General features: G+C 64.3%; 8 protein-coding genes across 8 annotated transcripts in view; 4 read left to right on the top strand and 4 right to left on the bottom strand.

Annotated features, from left to right (window-relative positions):
- PFL1_06887 (uncharacterized protein) overlaps nt 1–410 on the bottom strand; it is a gene marked incomplete at both ends in the record, with an annotated part of 1607 nt that extends 1197 nt beyond the window's left edge. The window contains 2 exons of the mRNA XM_007882621.1: nt 70–192; nt 302–410. Coding sequence (XP_007880812.1) covers nt 70–192; nt 302–410 — 232 coding nt within the window. The remainder of the gene's footprint in view (nt 1–69; nt 193–301) is intronic.
- A 647-nt stretch (nt 411–1057) lies between these two features.
- On the top strand, nt 1058–2463 carry PFL1_04932 (uncharacterized protein; the record flags this gene model as incomplete). Its single annotated transcript, XM_007882462.1, has 2 exons — nt 1058–1920; nt 2004–2463. The coding sequence occupies 2 exons, from the start codon at nt 1058–1060 to the stop codon at nt 2461–2463; spliced, it is 1323 nt and encodes a 440-aa protein (XP_007880653.1).
- A 130-nt stretch (nt 2464–2593) lies between these two features.
- On the bottom strand, nt 2594–4462 carry PFL1_04933 (uncharacterized protein; the record flags this gene model as incomplete). The annotated part of the gene is made up of 3 exons (XM_007882463.1): nt 2594–3139; nt 3274–4007; nt 4117–4462. The coding sequence occupies 3 exons, from the start codon at nt 4460–4462 to the stop codon at nt 2594–2596; spliced, it is 1626 nt and encodes a 541-aa protein (XP_007880654.1).
- A 4432-nt stretch (nt 4463–8894) lies between these two features.
- Nucleotides 8895–11589, top strand: PFL1_04934 (uncharacterized protein; the record flags this gene model as incomplete). Its single annotated transcript, XM_007882464.1, has 4 exons — nt 8895–9241; nt 9351–9479; nt 9587–9779; nt 9886–11589. 4 exons carry the CDS (start codon nt 8895–8897, stop codon nt 11587–11589), a joined length of 2373 nt encoding a protein of 790 aa, XP_007880655.1.
- Nucleotides 11590–14121: 2532 nt separating this feature from the next.
- On the top strand, nt 14122–15141 carry PFL1_04935 (uncharacterized protein; the record flags this gene model as incomplete). The annotated part of the gene is made up of 1 exon (XM_007882465.1): nt 14122–15141. The coding sequence occupies one exon, from the start codon at nt 14122–14124 to the stop codon at nt 15139–15141; it is 1020 nt and encodes a 339-aa protein (XP_007880656.1).
- Nucleotides 15142–15672: 531 nt separating this feature from the next.
- PFL1_04936 (uncharacterized protein) lies at nt 15673–16767 on the bottom strand (the record flags this gene model as incomplete). The annotated part of the gene is made up of 1 exon (XM_007882466.1): nt 15673–16767. One exon carries the CDS (start codon nt 16765–16767, stop codon nt 15673–15675), a length of 1095 nt encoding a protein of 364 aa, XP_007880657.1.
- A 3777-nt stretch (nt 16768–20544) lies between these two features.
- On the bottom strand, nt 20545–21457 carry PFL1_04937 (uncharacterized protein; the record flags this gene model as incomplete). Its single annotated transcript, XM_007882467.1, has 2 exons — nt 20545–20661; nt 20777–21457. The coding sequence occupies 2 exons, from the start codon at nt 21455–21457 to the stop codon at nt 20545–20547; spliced, it is 798 nt and encodes a 265-aa protein (XP_007880658.1).
- A 2204-nt stretch (nt 21458–23661) lies between these two features.
- Nucleotides 23662–23991, top strand: PFL1_04938 (uncharacterized protein; the record flags this gene model as incomplete). The annotated part of the gene is made up of 1 exon (XM_007882468.1): nt 23662–23991. The coding sequence occupies one exon, from the start codon at nt 23662–23664 to the stop codon at nt 23989–23991; it is 330 nt and encodes a 109-aa protein (XP_007880659.1).
- Between the last annotated feature and the right edge of the window lie 280 nt (nt 23992–24271).

Genomic DNA, 24271 nt, shown 5'->3' on the forward strand with positions numbered 1-24271 from the left:
GNGNGNGNGNGNGGAGGCGGGGGGGGGGGAGGGGGGTTGCGAGGCTGAAAGGGCGATTGCGGCACTCACGGGGCACGCAGACGGGGCAGATGAAGCGGTCGATGAGTAGGCTCTGCTCCTCTGTGATGTCCATGCACGAATAGTGGTACCACTGCTCGCACCGGTCGCAGAGGATCATGCTGTCGTTTTCATCTGCCGGGCGGAGGAATGCCGGGCGGGTCGGTGCAGGGCGGTAGGCCGACGTCAGCAGACGGGGGTCGCGCGGGGAGGCTGCGACGCGCGTCTGGCCGTGCTGGCTCACCATATGGGCGTCTACACACGCAGTAGACGCCATCTTCGTCGTCTTCATCGTGATGGCCGTCGGGCGGTATGGGGTTGGCCGAGGTGCTTGCGGCGGCATCCTTGGGCATCGTTGAGGGTTGCGAGCGGCAAAGAGAGGCAGGCCGTCACGACGCGGCTTGGCTGAGAGGGCTGGCTACGGCGATGAGGTCACGCAGAGGACGATACTTGGATGGTGTCTTGTGGAATCGATGGCAGTGGCCGTCGGTGATGGTGGGTGGCAAGGTGGGGTTGGCCGTCCAGAAGAAAGGATGATGGAGTCGAGGTCAGTGAGAAAGAGAGGCAGCGAGACGCAGCGGGAGGCGGGCAGCTCAGGGTCCAGCGTCCTGCGCAGGGATGCGTCGCTCTAAGTCGCTCGAGTTTGCGTCGGTCTCCTTTTTTCTTTTTCTTTTTTCTTTTCCATGTGAGCTGCGTCGGGTTGGGTCGTCGGCGTGGCCCGTTCGCGGCACTGCCCGCTGCTCAACCAACACCGCCTCCCGGTCGACTGGCTGGCTTGGCTGGCTTGGGCCTGGCTGGCTGCGAAGCAAACGTGCGTCCACGTCGAGCGTCGACCTGGCCAACCCAGCTTCCAGGCCACTCGTCCTCTCCCACCTCCCCCCTCCACCACCGCCCACCACCACCACCATCACCATCACCAGCGTCATCTTCTGGCCACCGTCTCTTTCTGCACCACGTCCCGTCCCTGACCTCAACGCCGCCGCCGCCGCCTTGCACCACCATGTCGCTCAGCGCGCTGCTGGACCGCGCCCAGGATGCCATCTTCGCCCTCTCATCCTGCCTCCCCTGCGGCCCCACCACGTCCAACCTCAAGCTAAACGGCCGCACCTTCTCCATCGTAAAGCTCCTCGGCGAAGGCGGCTTCTCGTTCGTCTACCTCGTCAAGGACGTCGACAGCGGCCGCATCTTTGCCCTCAAAAAGATCCGCTGCTCCTACGGCTCCTCGTCCTTCCGCGAGGCCATCAAGGAGGTCGAGGCCACAAAACGCTTCCGCTGCCAAAACGTCATCCAGGTCCTCGACAGCTGCGTCGTGCAGGACCACGCCGCAGAACGCAGCGGTCTCGGAAACATCCCCGCTGCAGAGGGCGGCGAAGAGGGCGGCAAGGTCATCTACATCTTCCTCCCCTTTTACGAGCGCGGCAACCTCCAGGACGCCATCGCCGCCCACGTCGTCCGCGGCACCCGATTCGGCGAGAGGGAGATGCTCCTCCTCTTCCAGGGTACCTGCCAGGGCGTCCGCGCCATGCACAAGTACCGCCTGCCCGACGTCGGAGCCAAGCGCAACCGCTCCGCCGGCAGCACCGCCGCGCCGTCCATGGAGCCCCCGAGGGACGTCGAGGGCCAGCAGGACCCGTTTTCCGACGACAACCACGCCGAGAGGCCGCTCATTGACGGACAAGAGGTCGAAGAGGAAGGCGCCGGCTCCTATCCGCCCAGGCCGAGTGCCGGCGGCGGCGGCGGCAGTGGGGGAAACGGCAAGGGCAAGGCCAGGGAAACGGCTCTCGATGGACAGGGCGGCGACGCCGACGACGAGGGTCAGGGCGGAGAGCCGATCCCCTACGCGCATCGCGACATCAAGCCAGGGTGAGTAGTCGTCGCCTCTCCCGAGCGCAACGCTTATCGTCTCGCATGCTCATCGTTCGCATCCTTCCTTTCTCCCACCGCAGCAACGTCATGATCTCGGACGACGGGCGCACGCCGGTGCTGATGGACTTTGGGTCGACGATCAAGGCGCGCGTGCGCATCACGTCGCGGCGCGAAGCCGTGGCGCACCAGGACTATGCGGCCGAGCGCTCCTCGATGCCCTACCGCGCGCCCGAGCTCTTCGACGTGCCCACCGACTGCACCCTGACCGAGGCCGTCGACATCTGGTCGCTCGGCTGCATGCTCTTCGCCCTCGCCTACCTCCACTCGCCGTTTGAGACGACCCAGACGATAGAGCAGGGCGGCTCCATCGCCCTCGCCGTCCTCAACGGTTCCTACAAGTTCCCGCCAGCGGCAGAGGACCCGTACTCGGACGCGACGCGCGAGATTATCCGCAGGTGCATCAAGGTCAAGCCAGACGAGCGGCCCGACATCGACGAGGTCCTCGCCCTCACGGCGACGGCGTTGCGCGGGCTAGAGTGATGACGGTGCCGCATCTGGCACCGGGACAATGTACAGACGATGCGATGCGACGCGGCGCGATGCGATGCGATTCCACAGCCACACGCCTAGACATCATACCCCTACAGGCCCGAGTCGAGCGCGAGGCCAGCTAGCCGGCCCTCCGCTCCAGCTTTGATCGGATCACCTGCATACGCTCGTCGGCCGACTTGCGCCTCGACCCCTCCTGGAGCGCCTCGACAATCGAGCGGGCCAGCTTCCAGGCGGACGCGTTCCTCTTTGCCCTAACCCTCTGCCCCGCCTCGACGCCGTCCAGGAGCTTGTCCAGCCTCGTCGTCCGCTCCACAAACGCCGCCGTGACCCGGTCGTCGCGAGCAAAGTAGAAGAGGGGCAGCAGTCTGCCCAGGTCCTCGACCTCGCCGCCGCCGCCGTCGGGGTTATAGGCCTGCATCTCGACAGGGCTGAGCTTGACGAGGTCCCACAGCGCCATGAGGACCAGGTCGCCCGTCGCGTTCGACACGTAGTCCTTGACCGCCGCCACCCGGTCGGTCTTGTGTCGCAGCGCATCGGTGACAAACTGGAGCACGGCGGAGCGCGCCTGCCCCACTGCGTCGCCGCCCGCCGGGTTGAGCAGGCTGTGTTGCACCGTCGAAATCGACGCGTAGAGGAACTGGCTCCCTTCGGACATGACGAGCACCTGCACAGCGCACACGGTTCGACCGGCCAGGCGCGGATGGGAAGGCAGGCGGCAGCGAAGAGCGACGAGAACGGGTCAGCGATCTTTCTCCACCGCCACGCCACCCGACGACCCGTGCCGCCACGCGCGCTCACCTGCATGTAGCTGGCCAGCAGCCTGGTCTGGTCGGTGAAGATGCTGTGGTCGATGGCGAGCTTGAGGTTGACGCGCACCTTGCGCAGGCGCATGAGGGTGTGCGGGTCGAGCTCGACCTTGGCCGGCCTCCTCTTGTGCCTCGCATTCAACCCCTCTCCGGGCGCCAGGGCGGGCGGCTGTACGACGACGTTGGCGCCGTCGTCGTCGTCGTCGTCGTCCGGGAGCGTGTTTACAAACTTGGACAGGGCGCCGACGAGGACGATCGAGATGCCCTCCCAGCCCTTTCCGAGTCCGATGGCGTAGCCGAGCGGCGTGTTGGACGTGCCGCCCGCCTGGGCGGCCGCCGACGACGTCTTGCCCGTGCTCCCGCCGTACGAGAGGTCGAGGAGCAGGTCGAAATTGGCATCGCGGATCGCCAGGATCGTCTCGGTGTCCTTGCGGTCGATGGCCTTGAGCAGGTCGTGCGTCTCGAAACTGCGCGGTGGCGGCGCCGTCGTGTTGCCGCCGCCAACCCGGTGGCGCGATGAAGAGGCAACGGTGCCGTCTCGATCCTTGCTCGACCCCTCATCGCCTTCTCCCGCCGCACCCGCGTGCTGCCCGGGACGTTGTCCGTCTATTCCTCCGTCGGCGGGGCGAACCTGCAACCTGGAGAGCAGCAGCGCAATGGCGTGGTAGCCCTGATTCGTCTCGGACCGCTCGTTGGCGAGCAACTTGGGGTCGAGCGAGAAGTTGACTGGGGGGTCCGGTGGCGTGGCCAGGAGCAGGATCGGCACACCATGCGTCAGATATCCCCTCATCCTCGCTGCCGTCTCGCCGCGGTCACGGAACGGATGGGCACTCACGTTTCATATCCTCGATGGCGGCGCGGACATTGTTGCGGACGCCTTCGAACTGCGGCGCGGGGAAGAGGGCATCGAGGTGCTCGTCGTCGATGTGCGGGAACTCGTCGCTTCCGAAGGCATCGAGCGGTATGGCCCTGTCGATGTCGAGGTGGAGCGGTCCCAGACTCGGTCTCGCCTTCTGCTGCTGCTGGGGCTGTGGGGACTGGGAGGCTGGACCGCGGAAGCTGAGTACACGCTCGACGGCGTGCACTGCATTCGCGAATCGACGCGGTGGCGCTGCACCTCCCTCTGTGCCGCCGCTTGCGCTGGATGGTGCTGCGCTTGCGTTGGATGGTGGACTGGACATGGCGACGATGGCGATAATGGTGGCGATGGTTGGTTGTCGAGAGTCGAGTTGAGGGAGCGAGGGGGGAGATGCAGGCCGACCCTGCCTGGCCCTGGCCTGGCCTGGCATGTGGAGGTTGGCTTCAACGCCTTGAGGCTGCACAGCCTTGGCGCACAGGGCACCCTGCATCAGTCCTGTCGGAGCGCGCGACCGTCTGGGAAAGATGGCAGCTGTTGCAGCGGGGCTGCTGCAGATGAGGGAGCTCTGGCTTCATCAGGTGGGAATCTCATCTGCACCTGCTGAAGCAGTCAAGAAGAGAGGGTGACCCACAACAGCCTGTGTGCAGGAGAGGGCCAGGAAGTGGGTGCGGACAACAGCCTGGCTCTGCCACACTATCCATCACGCAGATGATGACAGCTGCGCTCAGGATCCTCAAAGACCTTTGTTCTGGGCTGCTTCTTTCCTTTGCTGCTCTGTCAACAATCATGATGCAGGCTGCAATTGGTGCAAAGGTTGTTGCTGCTGCTGCTGCTGCTGTTGCAGAGGTGAATGGAAACTGTTCAGGTTGCAATTGAATGCAATCAGATCATTTCTCAATGGAGCAGTATGGTGCCTTCTGCTGAGGTGGCACACCTGCTGCAACTCTGGGACTCTGGGTCAGAGCAGTCTTATTGCTAGGATGTGCAGCCTTGTTTGCAGTGATTGATGCCGCCAGGCTGCAAGCTGCAAAGCCCTCAAGCTTTTGCTGCTTGTAGAGGGAGTAGGCCTTGAGCTCTGAGGTCCTCATCTGCACAGAGCTTGAGCAAGTTGAACATTGCCATGCCCTCTGTGTAGTGCTTGTTGAGGGCGTCTTTGGACAGCCCATGCCCAAGAAGCATCCTGGTCGTGTCGTCGCCAAACAGCCACTTGAGTTGCTGGGCAAAGTCGTGGCAGAGCCGGTGGAAGGAGCCGTATGGCAGGCCCACAGCTTGCGTGTGCACCTGCAGCGCCGTACAAGCGGTGACCAAGCTGTGTTCTACCGTGTCTCCTTCTCAGGTCTTGTGTGCGGGGCCCACCTGTCAAGCTGTTGTACTTGTATTGGCACTGCAGGTTTGCCTGACTCCCCATCTCTTGATGCAGACATCTGCTGACATGCCTGCTCACAAGGCTATCTGTCCATGCAGCTTTGCTAGCATAGCTACAAGCAGGCCTTGGCATCCTTGCTGGCATCTTGCATGTCCTGTTGTCAAGGTCAAGAAGGCATGGCTATGATGGTGCACCTCAGACAAACAAACAGACATGTTGAGATGTGATGCTCCTTGCCATGGCTGTCTGCTGCAAAAAGGCATGTACAGCCAGCTTGGATTTGGTATGGCTGAAGCAGAGGGCCTGTTGTCTTCAGGTCAGGATAGGCGAAGACTCAAGCTGCTGCAGTTTTTTTCCAAGGCATGTTGCACTGACGGCAAGCCCACCTTGACTTGCTTGTGTCGTGTCCCCGCTTGAAGATGCACGGGCAACCGGTCAATTTCCTTTTTTTGAGGACGGTGCTGGGCCCTGCGCTGCATGCTTCTGCAGACAAGCCTGGCGGGCAGACCATGCGGTGCGTGCAGAGGCCCCCGCGGATTTCAGACTTCAAGTTCCTTTCCCCCCGCCGGCAGTTGGTGATCTTTTTGCGGAGAAGCGGAGGTTTTTGCTGGCGCTTTGTTCGTCGCTCGCCGGCCTGCTCGCTGGTACGACCCCAACGCACGCGGCAGCCATGACACCCCCTTCACTCCTCGTACTCGATTCAACGATGGTACGACACTCGCCCGTGACTCGAGTTCACAGCCTCCACGACGACGAGAGCAAGCCGACCCTTGCTCCTTGCGCTTCGTGCTGTCGTGTGCCTAGACTAGTTTAGGCCGCCACGACGAGCAGGCTGGGCCGACGATCAAGACACACGACTCGGAACGCCATGGTCCGACGTCGTCGGCAGGCAGGGAGGTCGCGGGTCGGTCCCTAGCCGAGATCCAGGGGCTTGATGGTGTGGCAAGGCGACGGACGATGCTCCGAACACCCTCGCCATCCGTTCATCTGATGCTTTGACCGTGGAGCTGAGCGGACCGGCAACGTCGAGTAGCCGGCAGCGGGAGATGGGAAGAATATCCGCGCGACTGAGCGTCGTCGTCGTCGAGCGCAGCCTTGTGCGCACCTCGATGCTTCGACTTCTGGCTACATACCGTCACCGCCTGCACGGCACGACGAGTTCGCCCGCACTACTCGTGGTGAAGCGTAGCCGTACTCGCATCCGAAGCCGCAGCCGTAGCCGATGCCTGCACCTGCGCAGCGCCATAGTTCGTCCGACGCCCCGTCGAGACCGTCAAGAACATCCCGCGAATCGCCATCGAAGCGGGACCATGCGACGGGCCGTGGCGCTCATCGACATGCCAGACCTTGACACCGCTGCACAGTCGTCTCGTGGTGGTGAGCGTGGCCGCGCCAGCCTTGCCGCGCTTCAACTCTCACCCCGCCTCGCCTCGATGCTCCCTTCTTGAGCCTTGCGCCCATGGCATACCATGGCATGGCACGGCACGGCAATAGGCGAGAGCGGGCCAAGACGAGGCCTACAGTACAGTACCGTACCCCACCTTGATCCGCCCTCGGCGTGGCGGGCCAGCTCGCATTAGGTGATACCGGGTTGTGCTGTACGCGAAGCCGCAACGATGCATCTTTCGGTCGCTCTACCGAAGCCCTCTCCTGCGCCGCTGCGCGGCTGCCTGCCGGTCGGATACTCCCGACCGCTGTCTTCGCGCGAAACCGCGCGCCCGCACGTCCGGACCAGCCGTCGGAGCGTGCCGTCGAGACATGACCATGATCGCAGACGGAGCAAGGCCAACAATAGGAGGACGATGGCGCGGTCGATGTCCTTCGAGGAGGAGCAGACGAGTGGGTGCGAAGGAAAGAGGGGCACCGCGCGTAGATTAATTGACCGGTCCAGTCGCCAAGGCCTGCTACCGCACCGCTAGGCCAGGACGAGAAGCATGCTGGTCAACGAGGGCGGAACGAGGCCAGCCAGGGAGGGATCCTCGGCAGTATCTGGCCGGCAGCGTGGAGCGGTAGGCCGGGGCAGCGCAGCATGCATGCTTTGTCGTCGTCGACGAGGGATGGGCGTGAAGAGCATCACGGTCGACGTCCATGCGATATGCCTTTGCCAAGAGAACGAGCGGGGCGGGCCGTCTCCGAGCACACCGTCGCCACCTCTTTCTCTCGCGCCTCACCGCACAATCGCCCGCTTGTGTTTGGCTTCGGCTACTCCGCCGCGGGCTTTTGGGATGGTTCATGCCACACGCGCAAGCAAGCGTCAAAGTCGTCGGGCGTTCCACAGAAGGAGAGGCAGGTCGGGCCAGGCCGACAGCAGGCAGGGCGGCAGCCAAACAGCTAGGCCTGGGGGGCCCCGGCCGTTGGCTGCAGCTGCCTGCAACCGCGCACGGCGGAAAGGCTCGCTTCGATGGCTCCGAGGTCGAGTGGGAAATCCTCCTTTCTCGAAGGAAGTCGCCTGCCTGCGAGCTTTGCCTGGCCTCCCTCTCTCCTTTTCCCCGGCCGCTCCCTACCCGACGACCGGCGACGGTGCTGCACCTGCTCGCCTCCGCGCGAAAGCCACGGTGCGTCGTCCTCGAGCGATGGCTAGGGGGTTATGTAGACTCGGAACTTCTCAAGAGGAGCGTACGTGGCCGGAGCGGGCCACGACGACGCTGCCAAGCTCGAGCGCTTAGGGGCGATGGGTACCTACACAGCACAACGCCCGCTCGGCTGATCCGCTGGCCTCGAGTCTGAACATCGTGTGCGTTGTTGTGGATGCTGCTTGCTGGACCTGCGAGAGGCCCGTCGAGGAGCGAGCCACGCATGACGGCCCCCCGCCGCCTCCTGGCACGACCCCAATTTTAGCGCGCTTTTCGGCGATTTGCCTGCCTGCCAGGCGGCCTGCCAACGGCGCGCGTCGGTGCTTTGTCTCCGCTGCTGCCGTCCCTCCTCGCCGGCTGGTCTGCCTGCTTAGCCTGTCCCTCTGCGCCCCCCCACCTGTTTGGTCGGTCTCGGAGGGGACCCGCCGCCGTACCACCTCTAACCATAACGACAGCGGGGCATCCGACGTGCGTACCGGTGCTACCGCTCCTCTCTGGTCACCGCGCTCCTCTTAGCCTGGCTATAAAGCGCACAGCCTTCGGCCATTCCGTCGAGGCATCGACCGCGCTAGCGACCCCCTTCCCTCCAGGCTCCGCTGCGACCCTCCTCTCAACGTCCGACCGTCAGCCTTTCCTTTCTCCCCTCTCCACCACCACCACCACCACCACCGCCACCCTCTTCTCGCCACCGCTGTCGCAGCAGCGCCCACAGGGACCGTCTCACCCCTTTGGCTCCTGCTCGCCCGCTCAACCTCCAACCCCGTGCTTTATCTCATCCTTTTCTCGCCCGCCCTCACCTTCGACACGCGCACACGATGAAGTGGCTCCAGCTGGTACCATGGGTTGCCGCCGCCCTCGCCGCCTCGGTCAGCGCAGATGACCAGGGCATCGGCGGCGCAGGCGGAAGCGGCCCCGGATTCGAGACCGTGCCGAGGGTCCCCTTCAACGGCAACGACTCGCTCCCCTACTCGCCCCCCTTTTACCCGACTCCGCAGACCCAGGGCACCACGCAGAAGTGGAAGGACGCCATCGGCAAGGCCCGCGAGTACCTCCAGCAGTTCAACCAGACCGAAAAGGTCATGCTCACCACCGGCACCGGCTGGAGCCGCGGCCCCTGCGTAGGCAACATTGCCGCCATCCCCCGCGTCGGCTTCCCAGGCCTGTGAGTGGCCAAGCCCGCCTCGACCCCTCTTTTGATATGGGCTAGCGCGGCCGACACTGACACACTCTCGCATCGTTGCTCTCCCGTCACAATCCCCGCTCGACTGCAGCTGCCTCATGGACGGACCCGCTGGTGTCCGAGGCACCGACCGCATCACGTCGTTCCCCGACGGCGTCACCGTGGCCGCCACCTTCAGCAAGGACCTCTTCTACCGCCGCGCGCACGCCATGGGAGAAGAGTGAGTGCGCTACGCAGCTGGACGCCTCCACCTTCCTGCTCGAGACGCCCGATCCTGACACGTCTGAGCCCACCCTTTGCCCTCCCACGCCCGCGCTCGTCCACCAGGTTCAAGACCAAGGGTGCCAACATCTGGCTCGGCCCTATGAACAACATTGCCCGCACCCCAGAGGGCGGCAGGAACTGGGAGGGCTTCGGCGCCGACCCCTACCTCAGTGGAGAGGCGGCCCACTACTCGGTCCTCGGTATGCAGGATGCAGGCGTCCAGGCCAATATCAAGCACTACATCGGCAACGAGCAGGTGAGTCGCCGCCGGTCCCTGGGGGCCCCACCTCCACCTAGCGTCTCGGCACGCGTGCTGACATTCTTCGCCGCCACCCGCCGCCGCCGTCACCACCATCTCGCAGGAGCACTTCCGTAACGAAGGCAGCACCAACATCGATGGCCGCACCGAGAGGGAGATCTACCTCCATCCCTTCCTGCGTGGCGTACAGGCTGGCGCCAGTTCAGCAATGTGCTCTTATAACCTCCTTCAAAATAGCTGGGCTTGTCAAAACTCGGAGATGCTCAACAACCGCCTCAAGACGGAGCTCGGATTTTCGGGATACGTGCTGTCAGATTGGGGCGCGCAGCACGCGGGTGTTGCGTCGGCCAATGCGGGCCTCGATATGACGATGCCCGGAGATGTGACGTGCTGCACCAAGCAGACGGGCTCGCTTTGGGGCGGCAATTTGACGACGGCCATCAACAACGGCTCGGTCGCCGAGACGCGCCTCGACGATATGGCCACGCGCATCCTCGCCGGCTGGTACTACGTCGGACAGGACAAGGGCTACCCCAAGCCCAACTTTGACTTCTTCAACCAGCGCGACCCCACCGTCAACGGCTTTGTCGACGCGACAAAGGACCACTGGAAGGTGGCGCGCGAGGTGGCCGCGGCGGGCACCGTGGTGCTCAAGAACAAGCGACACGCGCTGCCCCTCTGCAAGCCCGACCGCCTTGCCATTATCGGCAGCGACGCCGGCCCGCTGTACCAGGGTGCCAACTACTGGTCCGACCGAGGCGGCTGGCCCTACGGCACCCTCGGCCAGGGCTGGGGCTCGGGCGCCAACGAGTACTCGTACTTCTTCTCGCCCTATGAGGCTCTGCAGGCGCGCGCCCGCCAGGACCGCACCGACTTCCAGTGGAACTTTGACGACTACAACTACGAGCAGACCGAGAAGATTGTGACCAACGTCACCGCCGCCATCGTCTTTGTCAGCGCCCTCAGCGGCGAGGGCTACATCACCGTCGACAACAACGAGGGCGACCGCAACAACCTGACGGTGTGGAACAACGGCGAGGAGCTCATCAAGAGGGTGGCCGCCAACAACAACAACACCATCGTCGTCGTCCACTCGGTCGGCCAGGTCGACTACGAGAGCTTCGCCGACCACCCCAACGTCACCGCCATCGTCCTCGCCAACCTGCCAGGCAGCGAGAGCGGTCCCGCCCTGGCCTCGGTCCTGTACGGCGAGGTCAACCCGAGCGGCCGCCTGCCCTACACCATTGGCCGCAACCGCACCGACTATGGCACCGACGTCCTCTACTACAACGACACCGTCACCCCGCAGATCAACTATACCGAGGCGCTCCACGTCGACTACCGTCACTTTGACGCCAAGGGCATCGAGCCGCGCTGGGAGTTCGGATTCGGCCTGTCGTACACCACGTTCGACTACTCGGGCATCTGGTGGCAGCAGGTCGGCCAGGCCGACAACAGCTGGTGGGGCGACAAGACGGCCGCCGACGGCCTGCCCGAGTGGCTGTTTGAGCCCCTCTACGAGGTGAGCTTCTCGCTCACCAACACGGGCGAGCGCGACGGCCACGAGGCGTGGCAGGCGTACCTCTCGTTCCCCAAGTCGGCCGGCGAGCCGCCCAAGGTGCTGCGCGCCTTTGACCGCACCGAGCTCAAGGTGGGCGAGACCAAGGAGGTCAGCTTCAAGCTGAGCCACTACGACCTGTCCACCTGGTCCAACAAGCAGCACCGGTGGGTGCGCCCCGAGGGCAAGATCAAGGTCCTCGTCGGCGCCTCGTCGCGCGACATCCGCCAGGCCGTCGTGCTCCACTAGGCGCGCACCGCTCGCGGTGCAGCGTCCCGAGGCGTGCGAATCCTCCTCGGTCCTAGACGTCGACCTCGACGGACACAGACCGAGTGACAGTCGATTCCCCTCGCTTTTCATATCGAGTCGTCGGCGCGGCCCGCCCGTCGCCGCCTCGCTCTCCTCTTTGTCGCGGCACGCGTCGCGACGATGGACTTTGCTTTCGCATCCCTTTATCCTGCTCCATCTCCACTGTTTCTCCAGCATCGCTGCGCTATCTGCCCCATCTAGCATCCTCGTGCATTGCTGCCGCATATCCTTCTTCATTGGGGGCCCTCTGTGGCCAATCATACATGCATTGACATTCGTTCATCGCCCGTCGAGCCTGCCTGTTCGTCCGTATGTCACCTACACTGCCTGTCTGTGACATCGTGCCATCGAGTGTCGGAGCGCGCGCGGCGTCCCTGTCTGGTGCGGGCGAGAGACTGAAAAGCATCGACGAGACATGCCGCTGAGCTCGGATCTTGCAACGGCGCGTCCTCTCTCTGTGATGAAGGAGGTACATGGCGGGCGCCGTCATCTCTTCTGATCGGGAAACAGACATGGCGATACGCCTGCTTCCTGACACGATCCGGGCAGACGCGTCGTCGACATCGCTGTGTCAGCAAGGTCGAAACGTCGCCACCGTACCCGCTTTGGATGGGGAGCGTCCGGCTGTGATTCTCCCGAGCCCGACCGGCAACTCGAGGGCGCTTTGCTGGGATGGGGAAGGCCGAGTATATCCGCCTGATCCTCCGCTGCAACCCGTGAGCGGACACATACATTACCTCGCCATGCGATCCTCGCTCGGCGAAACTCGAGCTGGCCTCTGGTTTTCCCACGGCATGGCTTAACGTGGCGATTTCACCACCAGGCGAGCGTGACCTTGAGTTGTGGGGGGGGGAGTGGTGGCACAGGGTCGGCTGGTGAGACAGGCAGGTGTACTGTACTGTAGGAAGAAGGTCTTGGCACACCTTGATCGGTTGTTGCTCCCGGATGCGAGCTGCGCCGACCAACGAGGATACCCCATTGGGCCAAGGTGGCCGACACGGCGAGAGGGACCACGCGGAGGAAGCGACCCCTCCATGTCGACGAGCTACGGCAGGTGGGCACCGGTCGTCGTAGTGACCGCGGAGGAGGGGGAAAGGAAGTGACAGTGCGGGCAAAGTCATACCCGGTAGCCGGCCGACCGGGCGGTGCCCCACAAACAGCTTTGGTACGAAACGCCGCGGAAGATCTCTCCTGTCCAGTACGCCGTGGCTGACCGGCAAAGACGAGGCGAGGCGAGGCGAGGCGCAGCGAGGCGCACATACAGACAGGCAGCAGGTTGTTGCGCTTCGGTCTCCGGCGGCAGGCAGGCAGACGTCGGGAAAACGTCTTCCGAGCGCCCGTTGGCAGAGGGGCCCCGCGTCCAGGTCGGCGGCATCTGCCTGCCTAGCCTGCCTTCTTGGCCCGCCGCCGCTGCCGCTGCCCTCCTTCCCTCTCTTCCTTTGCTCCTTTTCCCCTATCCCCCGTCGGTTTCCTGACTCCGCAACACGCACGCAAGCACGCACGATGCTATGCACGGCCAGCACAGGCGTCGTGTGACTGACTGCACTTGGCTGCCGCGTACGTCTGCTTGCCAACGAATCCTCTGGTTGGGCGGCGGTCTGGCTTCGCCTCCGCTCGTACTTGCGATGCGATGCGATGCGATGCGAGCACCGCCCGCCCGCTGGCCGGCCTACGGTAGCTGAGCGCATCGACTGCTCCGCCTTCCTATCCGAATCGCGCCTGCCGTCGCTGCTGAGCTGCTCCAAATCCGTCATGCCTTGTCTTGCAAGCAAGTGCACGCTCAAAGCGGTGCGGCTCGGTCTCATTTTCGCTCAGCCCGGCCGCCGAAAGCCACACCGGTGGTGGCGCCTGTGCGGGTGTCGAATGAGAAGAAGCCGAAACGCGATGGAAAGAAGGAAGCTCGCCAGCGCTATTAGACGAGCCTCGCCAACCACGGCCGCAGCCAGCGTCCAACAATGCGCAGGCGAGCGAGAGACGGATGGGCAAGAAGGACAGGACAGGGCGGGGCAGGGCAGGGCAGGGCATATGATCAGCGCGACCCCTCGCATCTTGGCGCTCCCGCGTCTCGCATCAGAGGCCGGCTGCTTGCTTGATCGACGCCTCGACATGCGCTGATCCTTGGATCATGCCCCGCCTCTAAGGCCAAATGGCCCGTAGTGGCTGCAGCGCCGTGTGGACGGGTGTTACCGTTGCCCTGGGAATCTCGAGCGTCGTCGGTCCTCGGTCTGCTCACGACCGGTCTGCTCACGACCGAGACCAGGTTCAGCGACCACCCTTCTTGCCCCGCTCTGTTCGGGGAGCTCCATCGTCGACGGTCTCTGTGCCGCAGGGCGATCCCGCCACGACCTTCAACAAGCATATAAGCTGGAAGATCAAGGCGGACAGGGATTGTAGACTTACACAGATCAGGAACCTCCTTCAGAGCCCCCCAAGCTATCCCCTCCGCTCATCTTCAACCCCCCCTTCGCAACGATGGTCTTCTCCACGCTCCTCACCAGCCTCTTGGCCGCCTCGACGGCGGTCCAAGCTGGCGTCATCTGGCCCTCGAACGCCAACACGACGTCGATGCACACCCTCGAGCGACGCGCCTACTCGCGCCAGGTCTACGCCGCCACGCCGACCGACTTTTACAACGTCTTTGACTTCCACACCGAGCCGGACCCGTCGGGCGGCACGGTGCAGTACGTCGACCAGGGTACGGCCAGCTCGCTCGGCATGATTGGCACGGGACGCAACGGCGGCTTCCGCTTCGGCGTCGACTCGCACACCGCCAACGCCAACCCGCGCAAGTCGGTGCGGCTCCAGTCCAAGGCCGGCTACGGCTACGGCGTCTACGTCTTTGACGTCGCCCACGCCCCCGTCGGCTGCGGCACCTGGCCCGCCCTGTGGACCTACACGCGCGGGACGTGGCCCGACGGCGGCGAGATCGACATCTACGAGGGCGTCAACGGCGTCGCCCCGAACCAGGCCACACTGCACACGGGTCCCGGATGCATCAAGGCCCCCAGCGCCCTCCAGACGGGCACCAACGTCAGCCCGACCGACTGCAACGTCAAGGACGGCGCCAACGGCAATGCCGGCTGCGCCGTCTTCATGCCCAGCTCCAACTCATTCGGCGCCGGTCTCAATGCCAACGGCGGAGGTGTCTTTGCGATGCAGTACGTCGCCGAGGGCGTCTTTGTGTGGTTCTGGCCCTCGTCCTCGGCCCCGGCGGGCACCAAGCGCGGCGACAGCCGCACCATCGACGTCGCCTCGTGGGGCACGCCCACCGCCGCGTTCCCCTTCTACGACGGCTGCACCGCCAGCCACATCGACACCAACCAGCAGGTCACGATGAACATCGACTTCTGCGGCGGCTTCGTCAACAGCCGCCCTGGCTCGTCGTGCGGCATGGTGGCCAACAATGCCCAGTGCATCGCCTACGTCCAGAACAACCCGTCGGCCTTTACCGAGGCCTACTTTGACGTCAACGCCTTTGCCTTCTGGGCCTAGCGCGGCGTTGATCAGTGTGCTTCGTCGTGGTCGTGTATGTAGAAGGTGCTCCTTGTACGGTGCCTAGACGAAGGCGGAAAAGCAGATCGGACCGGAATCACAATACTGCAAGGAGGGAATCGTTTCTCGGATGCGCGAAAACAGTTTGTGGTCATTCTTTTGGTCGTCAAAGCGCTCCTCTAGCCCGTCGAGAACTGGAGAGGGGTTGGGGTGAAACATCGTGAAGAGCGGGGATACAAATGGAACGTCGACGGTGGCCGGAAAAGGTATTTCATCTCGTAACTGGATCGTGCGGGACCTGGGTGACTGGGAAAGGGGGGCTTGTGAGAGGGGGGAAGCCCAGCTGCGCAGTGTGGCTCGACGTCTCGAGCGCGTTGGGCGCGCGGTCTTCCCAGCGGGTTGGGTTGGGGGGTCTGCCGGGAGTGGAGCGAAGAGGGGCGAAAGAGGTGTCTACCTGCTGCCTCGCCATCGTCTCACCGCGCGGCGGGGTATCACCATGTCGGGGAGGACAAGGAGGAGAGGGAGGTATATCTAGAGGTAGGCCTGGGCGTAGGAGCGGATGGCGGGCTCGGTCTTGGTGGTCGGGTACGAGGCGGTGCCGAGGGCGAACTGGAAGGCGGCCTGGAGGGCGTCGGCCGTCTTGGCGAAGGTGTTGTTGTTGTAGCCGGTGCCAAAGAAGAAGTTGAAGCACGACCACTTGTCAAAGGTGGAGCCCATGGGCGTGGTGCCGGTGCGGATGGTCTCGTAGGCGAGCTCAAAGGCGGCGGGGTCGATGGTCATGCTGATGTGTCCGGCGGGGTGGAGGGCGCCGCAGATGTTGCTCTGCTGCAGCTGGACGTTGGTGGCGCCGGGGAGGTACGAGGTGCCCGAGGTGCCCGACTGGGGCACGACGACCTCGTCGTAGGCCGTCGAGAGCGAGAGGGTCTTGACCAGGGCGCTGCCGGCGGCGTTCTTGAGGACGCGGAGGTACCTCGAGTTGGAGGCCTGCTGCAGCACCGAGGGCTGGCAGCCGGTGCCCGGGGCGAGGAGGTCGTTGGCGGCGCATCCCAGGTAGGCGAGCAGCGTGCCCTTGAAGTCGCCGGCGAGCGAGACAAACTGGTGCACCTTGGGCCTGATCGAGGGCCAGAAGGAGAGGGCCCACTGGATGTTGATGTTGCCCTGCGAGTGGCCGATGATGGACACGGTGCCCGTCTTGGACTTGGGCGCGAGGATCTGGACGGCGCGCGCCACGTACTCGGACGACGTCTGGGCGTCCTGCCACGAGCGCGACGGCAGCGTCACGTAGCAGACGTCGTAGCCGGGCGAGTAGTTGGGCAGCAGCGAGACGTAGGGTCCGTTGGCCCACGTCTCCTGTCCCGTCTGGCCCGTGCCGTGGACGAGGAGGATGACACCGCCCGTGCGGCCCGCGATGCCGTTAGGGCAGGTGATGGCCGAGTTGACGGTCGACGTGGCCACCGTGAAGGCGGCGTCGGTGGTCGGGGCGCGCGCGACGAGCTCGTGGGTCGATGCGGCCAGGTCAGCCGCGGCGGCGACCGAGCGCTCGCCGATGGGCAGCGGGTTGGCCTCGACGCCTCCCTGGGTCGAGAGGGCGAGGGCGAGGGGAAGCGCGAACTTGAAGAACTTCATGGCGGGCGGGTGCGGGGAAGAGTGAGTGGAGAGGCGGGGGTGTGGGGGATCAAGAAAGACTCTGTACGGGGAGAGGAGAGAGAGGCTGGGATAGGAGAGACGAGGAGAGGGAAGGGTGTGTGAGATGATGGACCAAGAAGCTCCTTTGACCGCCTCGATGTCGCCGTCTTATATCCCCTCGAGGGACGGAAGAAAGGCAGCCATCGTATGTCCTGGCTCGACGAGGGACGGGATGGGTATGCAGCACGGTATGGTCTGCGTGCACGCTGCCGTGCGCCCAACAGCGACCTGGAAGAAAGGGCTCAGGGACGACGACGACTCGCTAGGCTCGGGCTCTGCGCGCAGCACCTCGTGCATCTCTTTCCGCCGACGTTACCGCCGCCGCCCGCACCCCGCGCCGCTGTGGTAGGTATTGCCGGTCGACGAATCAGGACCGGTCTCTTTGGATTGCCGGCTCCTTTCCCGGTCGACATGGATCAGGCAAAGATCAGTTGTGCGATCGGAAGATCATCAGGCTGGGCTGGGGCCGTTAAGGTTAGGTTGGGGGGGCCGAGGTGCAGTGCGATGGTGAAGACAAAGGGCGCAGCATGGTGGGACGCAGCGGCAGGCGAATAGACAGACGAGCGCAGCACAAGGGAGACAAATGGGGCCAGAAGCGCGCGGGGCGTGGTCTGCCTTGCCGTTGGCGGTGACAATGGTGTCAGGGACGGTTAGACGCAGACGCAGACGCAGACGCAGATGCAGCCAGCCCGACGATGCGGCTCGATTGTCCCACTGCGCCGGTACAGCGACGAGGTGCGTGCTGCATCGGCGAGGTGGCAGGGCGGATAGCCACGAGTCATTTTGCCCACAGTACGTACGTGCGTTCTGTGCGCAGTTACACGAGGATGGCCGTGGCGCGAGAGTGGCCACGGTGCGGATTCGGAGGGTAAACCCTGGCAGAGGGACGGCTTGGCGGGCGGGCGGGCGAGTGAGCGAGGGTGAGGGAGGAGCAGGCCAGGGGGGGGGCGGCTGGGGGGCGTCGGAAGGGCTGCATCCGAAGGAATCTCTTGCAGGCCAGGCCGGGCCGTCGAGAGCAAGGCGGCAGGGCATGTTGGATCCACGCACAGACGCGCGGGCGAGGAAGTGAGGTGTGGCCATGGATGCGGCGCTGATCCGCTGTCCCTTTGTCCCTCGCCTCTTTCGCCGACTGAGCGCGGCAAAAAGACGGCTTGGACTGTGTGTGTCGGCGTGTGTGGCAGAGAGGGTCGACGATGGCGACGGCGTGGTTCGTATTTGCTGCGCTGCGCTGCGCTGCGGTGCGCTGCGGTATGCGCGGCCGGGAAGATTCGGCATGAGGGGACCGAGAAGCGCTCGGCTTTACCCCGCACTCTGGGCATCGGCATCAAACGAGCGCGGCGGGCGGATGGCGGCGGCAAAGGGCCACCAAAGCGTGCTAGCGTGCGGGGCCCCTCGTCGGCGGGGGTGGGGGTGGGCCATCCACCAATCCGGTACCAGCAGCACTTTGCTGACGAGCTCGACGACCACGGCGAGGTGGCAGCAGCATGCATGCTACAGAGTGTACCGCGCGTACATCCCTCGCTGCGTGACAAGCCCGGGTGACACGCGCCGGCGGGCCAGGGCCACACACACCGCTGACCGACTGACCCAAGCTGGCGGATATACCCTAGCCTAGCCTAGCCTAGCTTAGCCTCTTTGCACCTCGTTGGCGCTCGCAGCCTTGGACCCACCCTGGCCGACGCCGTCAAAGGGAGGACGGCGTATCGCGCGGGCCCTTCAACCCCGCCCATTGGGCGCCTTTTCTTGACAGCTGCCCTCCGCCCTCGGTTGGGCGCCCCTTTGCTCTTTGCGACCGGCCGACCGACCGACCATGTGGCCTCCAAGGCTCCGACCGCCGCCCTTTTCTGGCCTTTGCTTGCTTGCTTCTGCTTCCTTCGTCTCTGCTTGGCGCGGCAGAGTAGTAGTGTTCCTTGCACCTCGCCAGGCCTGGCCGTCCTCTGGAAACAGCACGTACACCGCAGCGCACGTTTCTCCCTCGTCGCTCGCTCGCTTGTTCCTCGACTAGAAGCGTCCGTCGTTGCTGCTGGTTCTAGACCAACGCTCAGCCCAGCCCGCTCTACACGCGAGCCAGCGAGATGCTATCGGATCCAAGAGATGAAACCAGCGCCACCAGCCCTCCGTCTGCCACGCCCATCTACCCCGCACAGATCGGCGCATCTGGCGCCCTCCGGCACAACCCTTCGGTAGTGACCTTGCTTGGTTCACCTGCCCGCTCGCGTCTTCGCCCCGCAGCCCTTTCCGTCCAACTACCCCGAGCTGATCATCCGTGCACCTGCACGCCCCGCCCTCCTTCCGACGACGTCGATTCGCCCTCGTTCTCGATGCAGCAAGGGCGGCCTGGAAAAGTCATCCTGCCTTTGCCCTTCCCCTTCCCTCTCGCCGTGCTCCTGTCCGCTTTCGGGTCGGGACAATGGCGTGAGAACTCGATCTCGGCTTCGCACTTTGCACATCGTGCATCGCGCCTCGTGGCCAGCACCCGGGGTGCTGCGAGCGGGAGAGATACCGGTACAGCGATAGAGGGGCCTGCTGCGTCTCGAGAGCGCAGCAGCGGCCTCACCCGCCGGCGGGTCGACGCACCACGGACAACCCTCCCGCGCCCTCGCCCTCGCCCTCGCCCTCGTGCGCCATCTGGGTCAGGCTAGACGATGCACTCTAGCCTTTACCCCGCACTCCGTCTCGCCCTCGTCCCTGAGCAAAGCCAGCAGCCTTGGCGGTTGCTCGCCCCGCCCCGCCTCGCCTCGCCTCGCCTTACCCCGCACTCCAGGGTCCAGAGCGCCGTCCAGTCGAGCATAGCATCATCCTGAACCCAGGCCAGGCCTATCTACCCGAGCTGCGATGGTCAAGATGCGTTCCTGCGCGGCCCCCATCGACGCACGCCCCGCCCCGCCTGTGCCCCCCTCGTTGCTCGGTACCCTGCCTGCTATCTCGCGTAGATGTCTTTGCTGCCCCCGCCCCAGCCCCAGTCGAACCGGTCTGTTCCGATCGATGACGACGTCTAGCCTGTCACGCCCCCGCCATCGCTGCGATACGGTATCAAGGTCAGTAGCTGGGCGACGCCGTCAGGAACACGCATGCATCCCCGGCGCTCGCGAGACTCGCAACCAGCAAAGAGATACCGTAGCCATACCCGGTCCAGGTCAGGTCAGGTCAGCTGATGCCGGCGATCCGTTACATGCCGCTCGTTCGGGTTGTCGAGCATGCTTGCGACCCTACTTCCGCTCCGCTACTCTGGCACTCCTCTCTTTCATGCGACCGTGCTTCCGCTACCGGCTCTCGTACTTCCACCATCGATGCATCTCGACTCGCCTGCCCAAGGTATCCGGCAAGGACCGGCAAGTCAAAGAGCCGGTCAGCGACAGTCCGAGGAGCGACTCCAAGGATCGGTAGGTCGATGACAACGTACGGAGCGCCTCGCACCGTCACCGAGCTTGTCATCATCCCTCGATCCATCCTTCGCACGCTAGGTCTCCTTCTGCCCTCCTGCGCCAACGACGTCTGGCTAGCCGACATGTTCGACTCGACAGCATCGCTCTCGATCGAGTGGATCGTCTCGATTCGGCATCTGGACCGGCCCACTGCCGGCCGCGAAGGAAGATGCTATGCGATGAGCGGAGGAACGGACTCCGAGGCCTTCTCGACGGCGACGGGATAGGCCAGGTCAGGCTGACGGGATGGAATAAGAGGAAGGGAGGGCAGGCCGACAAGAGGCGAGGGGCGCTAGAACTTTTCGTCGTAGGGTCGAAGGTCGACTTCGAGGGTCCAGCACGAGGGAGGCTGTGCTGCTGCGGCGTAGTACGCCTCTGCGATGGCGTCGGGGCTCATGAACGTCGATTGCTGCGCAGAGAAGGGGAGAGGAAGGGAGGGAGAAGCAAGGAGATGGGCGGGTCACGGCCGTGTTCAGTCGAAGTCCGTCGACGGAACGGCACAGACGCCGGCTGCCTCGACTCACCAGGTTCTTGAAGCGCTGACGGGTCGACTCGGTGTCGATGATGCCGTCGACGATGGTGTGCAAGACGTGCACGCCCTGCGGGGCATACTCGCGCGCCGTCGACTGGGCCAGGCTGCGGAGGGCAGCCTTTGCGGCTCCGAATGCGGCAAAGTTGGCGGATCCCTTGAGCGAGGCCGTGGCACCGGTAAAGGCGAGGAAGCCCTTTGTCTCGTGTCTTTCGCCGTCGCCGCCCTTGTCGTTCCACAGCGGTGCGCGCTTGACGGCGTCGAGGTGGGACTGGGCAAAGATGAGGGCGCCGACGACGGCGACGTCGAGGAGCTCCTTTAGCTGGGCGACGGTCGTGTCGAGGAGCGGTGCGCGCACGAAGCCGTTGGCGTTGAACACGCCGCCCCAGACGGCTGCGCCGGGAAAGTCGCGCTGGATGCGTGCATAGGCGTCGCGCACGCTCGACTCGTCGGTGGCATCGACGGCGTATCCCCTCGCGGTGCCCGTGGTGCCCGCGGTGCCCTTGCCGCTGAGCTGGTTGATCTGGTTTGCGAGCGAGGTCACGCGCTCCTCTGTGCGCGAGAGGAGGGCGACGGGGTGGCCGGCCTGTGCGAATCGCTTGGCCACGCTGTAGCCGGTGCCGGGCCCCGCTCCGATGACGACGATAATCTTGGACGCGGCGTTGGCGATCGACATGGCGGCGGTCGTCGTTGGAGCGTGAGGAGGAGTCGAATGCGGTCGAGTAGTTCGAGGATGGTGCCGTTGGTGGTGGCGAGCGGTGGTGGCGGTGGTGGTCGGATGGCGGAATGGTCCGGGCATTCCCTCGGCCGCCTCTGGTCGACGCTTCGGGGTTAAGGGCAGCCCGAGCAGAGGCCATCCATCGGCTGCTCAGCCAACACCGGCCGCAGCAACCAAAGGCAGCGCTCCCCAGCGCCGGGTGTGGAGGGCGCCGCCAGCCGTGCCCGCCGCAAGTGAGGCTCGTGCGTCAAAAACGGGCCCGGAAATTGGCTATGAAAAAACGGGGAAAAGACCCTCCGCCGCCCCGCCTTTTTCGCCGGGGGAGCTGGCCGTCCAAAATCGGTCTTCCCAGAGACTTTCAAGGTGACGTCAGCCATTTAGTTTTCCCAACACGGTATTCCGAGCACAAGGCAGGCCCATAAAAAGCCATTGATTCTTCAAGCGCCGCAAAGAATCAATTTTGCAAAGTCTTCGAATTTCTCGCAACGACCTCGAGCCGGAAACCAGCGGAAACCTGGTGAAAGCGCTGCATTCAGTATGCAGCCAGCCTGACCTCTGCCCCAGGGCCTTGACACCAATCTGCTGAAAATCGCTCAGATTCTCAATGCGATGGAAGCCCGACGGAAACAGCTTTGAGCGCTTTGTTTGCTCCTGGGCCTTCCACGTCGCTCCTGGCCCTGGCGTCGGCGACATCTCTTTTTGCCATCCGTCCGATCTGCACCGCTACCACGTCGCTCGATGGCAAGCACACTATCAATGCTGCCGCAGGCGAGGGGGAACCCACAGCCTCACGCTGGCCTGACTCGCCGTCGGCCAGGTCGCCCGCGCCCTTGACCCTCCCACACGGGATGGATAGGTACCGCCGTCATGGGGCCCTCGATGCCATCTCCAACGTCGGCGCCCCGATCCCCGCGCTGCTCTTCCTCGTCTGTATGTTGCGTCGGCCGGTGGCGCCTTCTGAGCTGTCACCGATACCGAGGCGTTGTTGAATCCGACCATGGCGGGGCCTCGGTCGGTGCCAGGTGCATCGTCCCTGTACAAACTCTTTGCGCTTCCATCGAGGCGGTGCGTCGACGAGATGGCGAGGCTCATGGCTGCGATGCTCCGAACCTCCTCCATTGAGCGGTGGCGGTTCAGTCCCTCGAAGCGGTACCTAGCCTCGATAGCGCCGCGGACAAGCAGGACCCCGCGACGGCCCGTCTCGACGCTTCTACGAGGCGATACGAGCGTAGAGGGAAAGGCACCGCACCGCGGCTACTCTCATGCATGCTTGCGGCGATGAGCGCAGGGCCAGGCTTCGATTAGACGAGGTTCCGAATAGAACGCGCTCACGACGACGTTGGGCTTCTATCGCTTATGCGCCCCTTTCCTCGTCGAGGCCCATCAGGGCAGCAGCTCCGACACCGACGTTCCTCGCCGCGAGCGGTCCTGCCTTTGCACTCCAGCGCTCCCGCTCTCCCCTCCGTCGAGTACGATACCGTTTTGGAAGTCCGCGAGTCCTCGGCCGCCACCCGCTTGGAAAGCGAGGCTGTCGTCGACCGAATTCGACTGTCATGCTCCCCAAGGTGGTCACGCGCTGCCAGGCCGTCCCACGCGGAAATCTCTGGACCGTCGCTTCTTTCGACGAGGGGGAAAGGGACCGTACCGCAGGTCTATCCTTGCCGCCTCGTCCCGCGGCGGCCGACGGTCGGTTACGGATCTCTCGCTTCCGGATGCTCCGCAGTTTGAATGAGGCCTCAGACTAGCATGGCTTTTGATGCTTTGAATGCAGCGAGCGCCTCGTCAGCCAGGGTGGGTCGGGGCGGGGCAGCGCGTGGGGAGATACCCCATACTGAGACGGTATCGAGCGCAGCCTGTCCTCTACCGACCGAGTGACGCGAGTCTCTCCGTGGTCAGCTGAACAGGCACCTGGTCGTGCAGTCCTGGAGCGGGGACGGTTGCCTACCATCCTGGCTCACCTTTCTGCCCATGTGCAAATTGAAGACGTTGCCCTGATAACGAACGGTACCAGAAGGTACAAGTACGAGTGCTCGTCCCATCAACACCGCCCTGTCCTCCCCACGTAGACACGGTCCCATCAACCTTACATCCCCTTGCCTTACCCTGCCTCCCCTCTACGTCTCTGGACGCACACACACACACACACACGCCACGCCCTTGCGATGAGCATCCACGACGATCCGCCGCTCCCGCTGGGACTCAACTACTCCAACTACGGCGCCTCGCCCTCCTACTGCGAGCACGATGGCGGGCAGTGGCTGACCAACCTGCAGTGGTGCGTGCCCGGAGCCAACCAGACGATCCAGCAGCTCGAGATGTCGGCCCGGGACCACGATCATCTTTATATCGCAAAGGAGAGCAACGGCGCGACGCGCGGCAGGACAAACGTCGCTTCGTGGAAGGTCCTCGTCGCCGTCATGCTCCTCATCTCGGGATGCCTTCAAATTGCGTCTGCCTCTCAATTCGTCGGCGGGATAGGACCTGCAACTTGACGACGAAGGGTCGCGGTATCATCGCCGGGATAGGAACTGCAAGTTGACGACGAAGGACTGTAGTGTCGTTGTAGGGACAGGCTTCCCAAGCACGGCTTCAAGAGATGGCGGCGTCGTCGAGGAATCTCGGTCTGTAGGCTGCTCGGTGCTCGGCTCCGGCCAGCGGGTCCGATACGACCACGCGGGGACTGTATCGCTCTGAGCCCCGCAGGCAGCTCGTTGTTGGTGCCATGACAGAAGGAATGACGAGGAAGCGAAAGGAGGACGATGCCTGGCCGTG

The sequence above is a fragment of the Pseudozyma flocculosa genome (assembly GCF_000417875.1).
Source record: "Pseudozyma flocculosa PF-1 unplaced genomic scaffold scaffold00017, whole genome shotgun sequence".
Taxonomy (NCBI): Eukaryota; Fungi; Basidiomycota; class Ustilaginomycetes; order Ustilaginales; family Ustilaginaceae; genus Pseudozyma; species Pseudozyma flocculosa.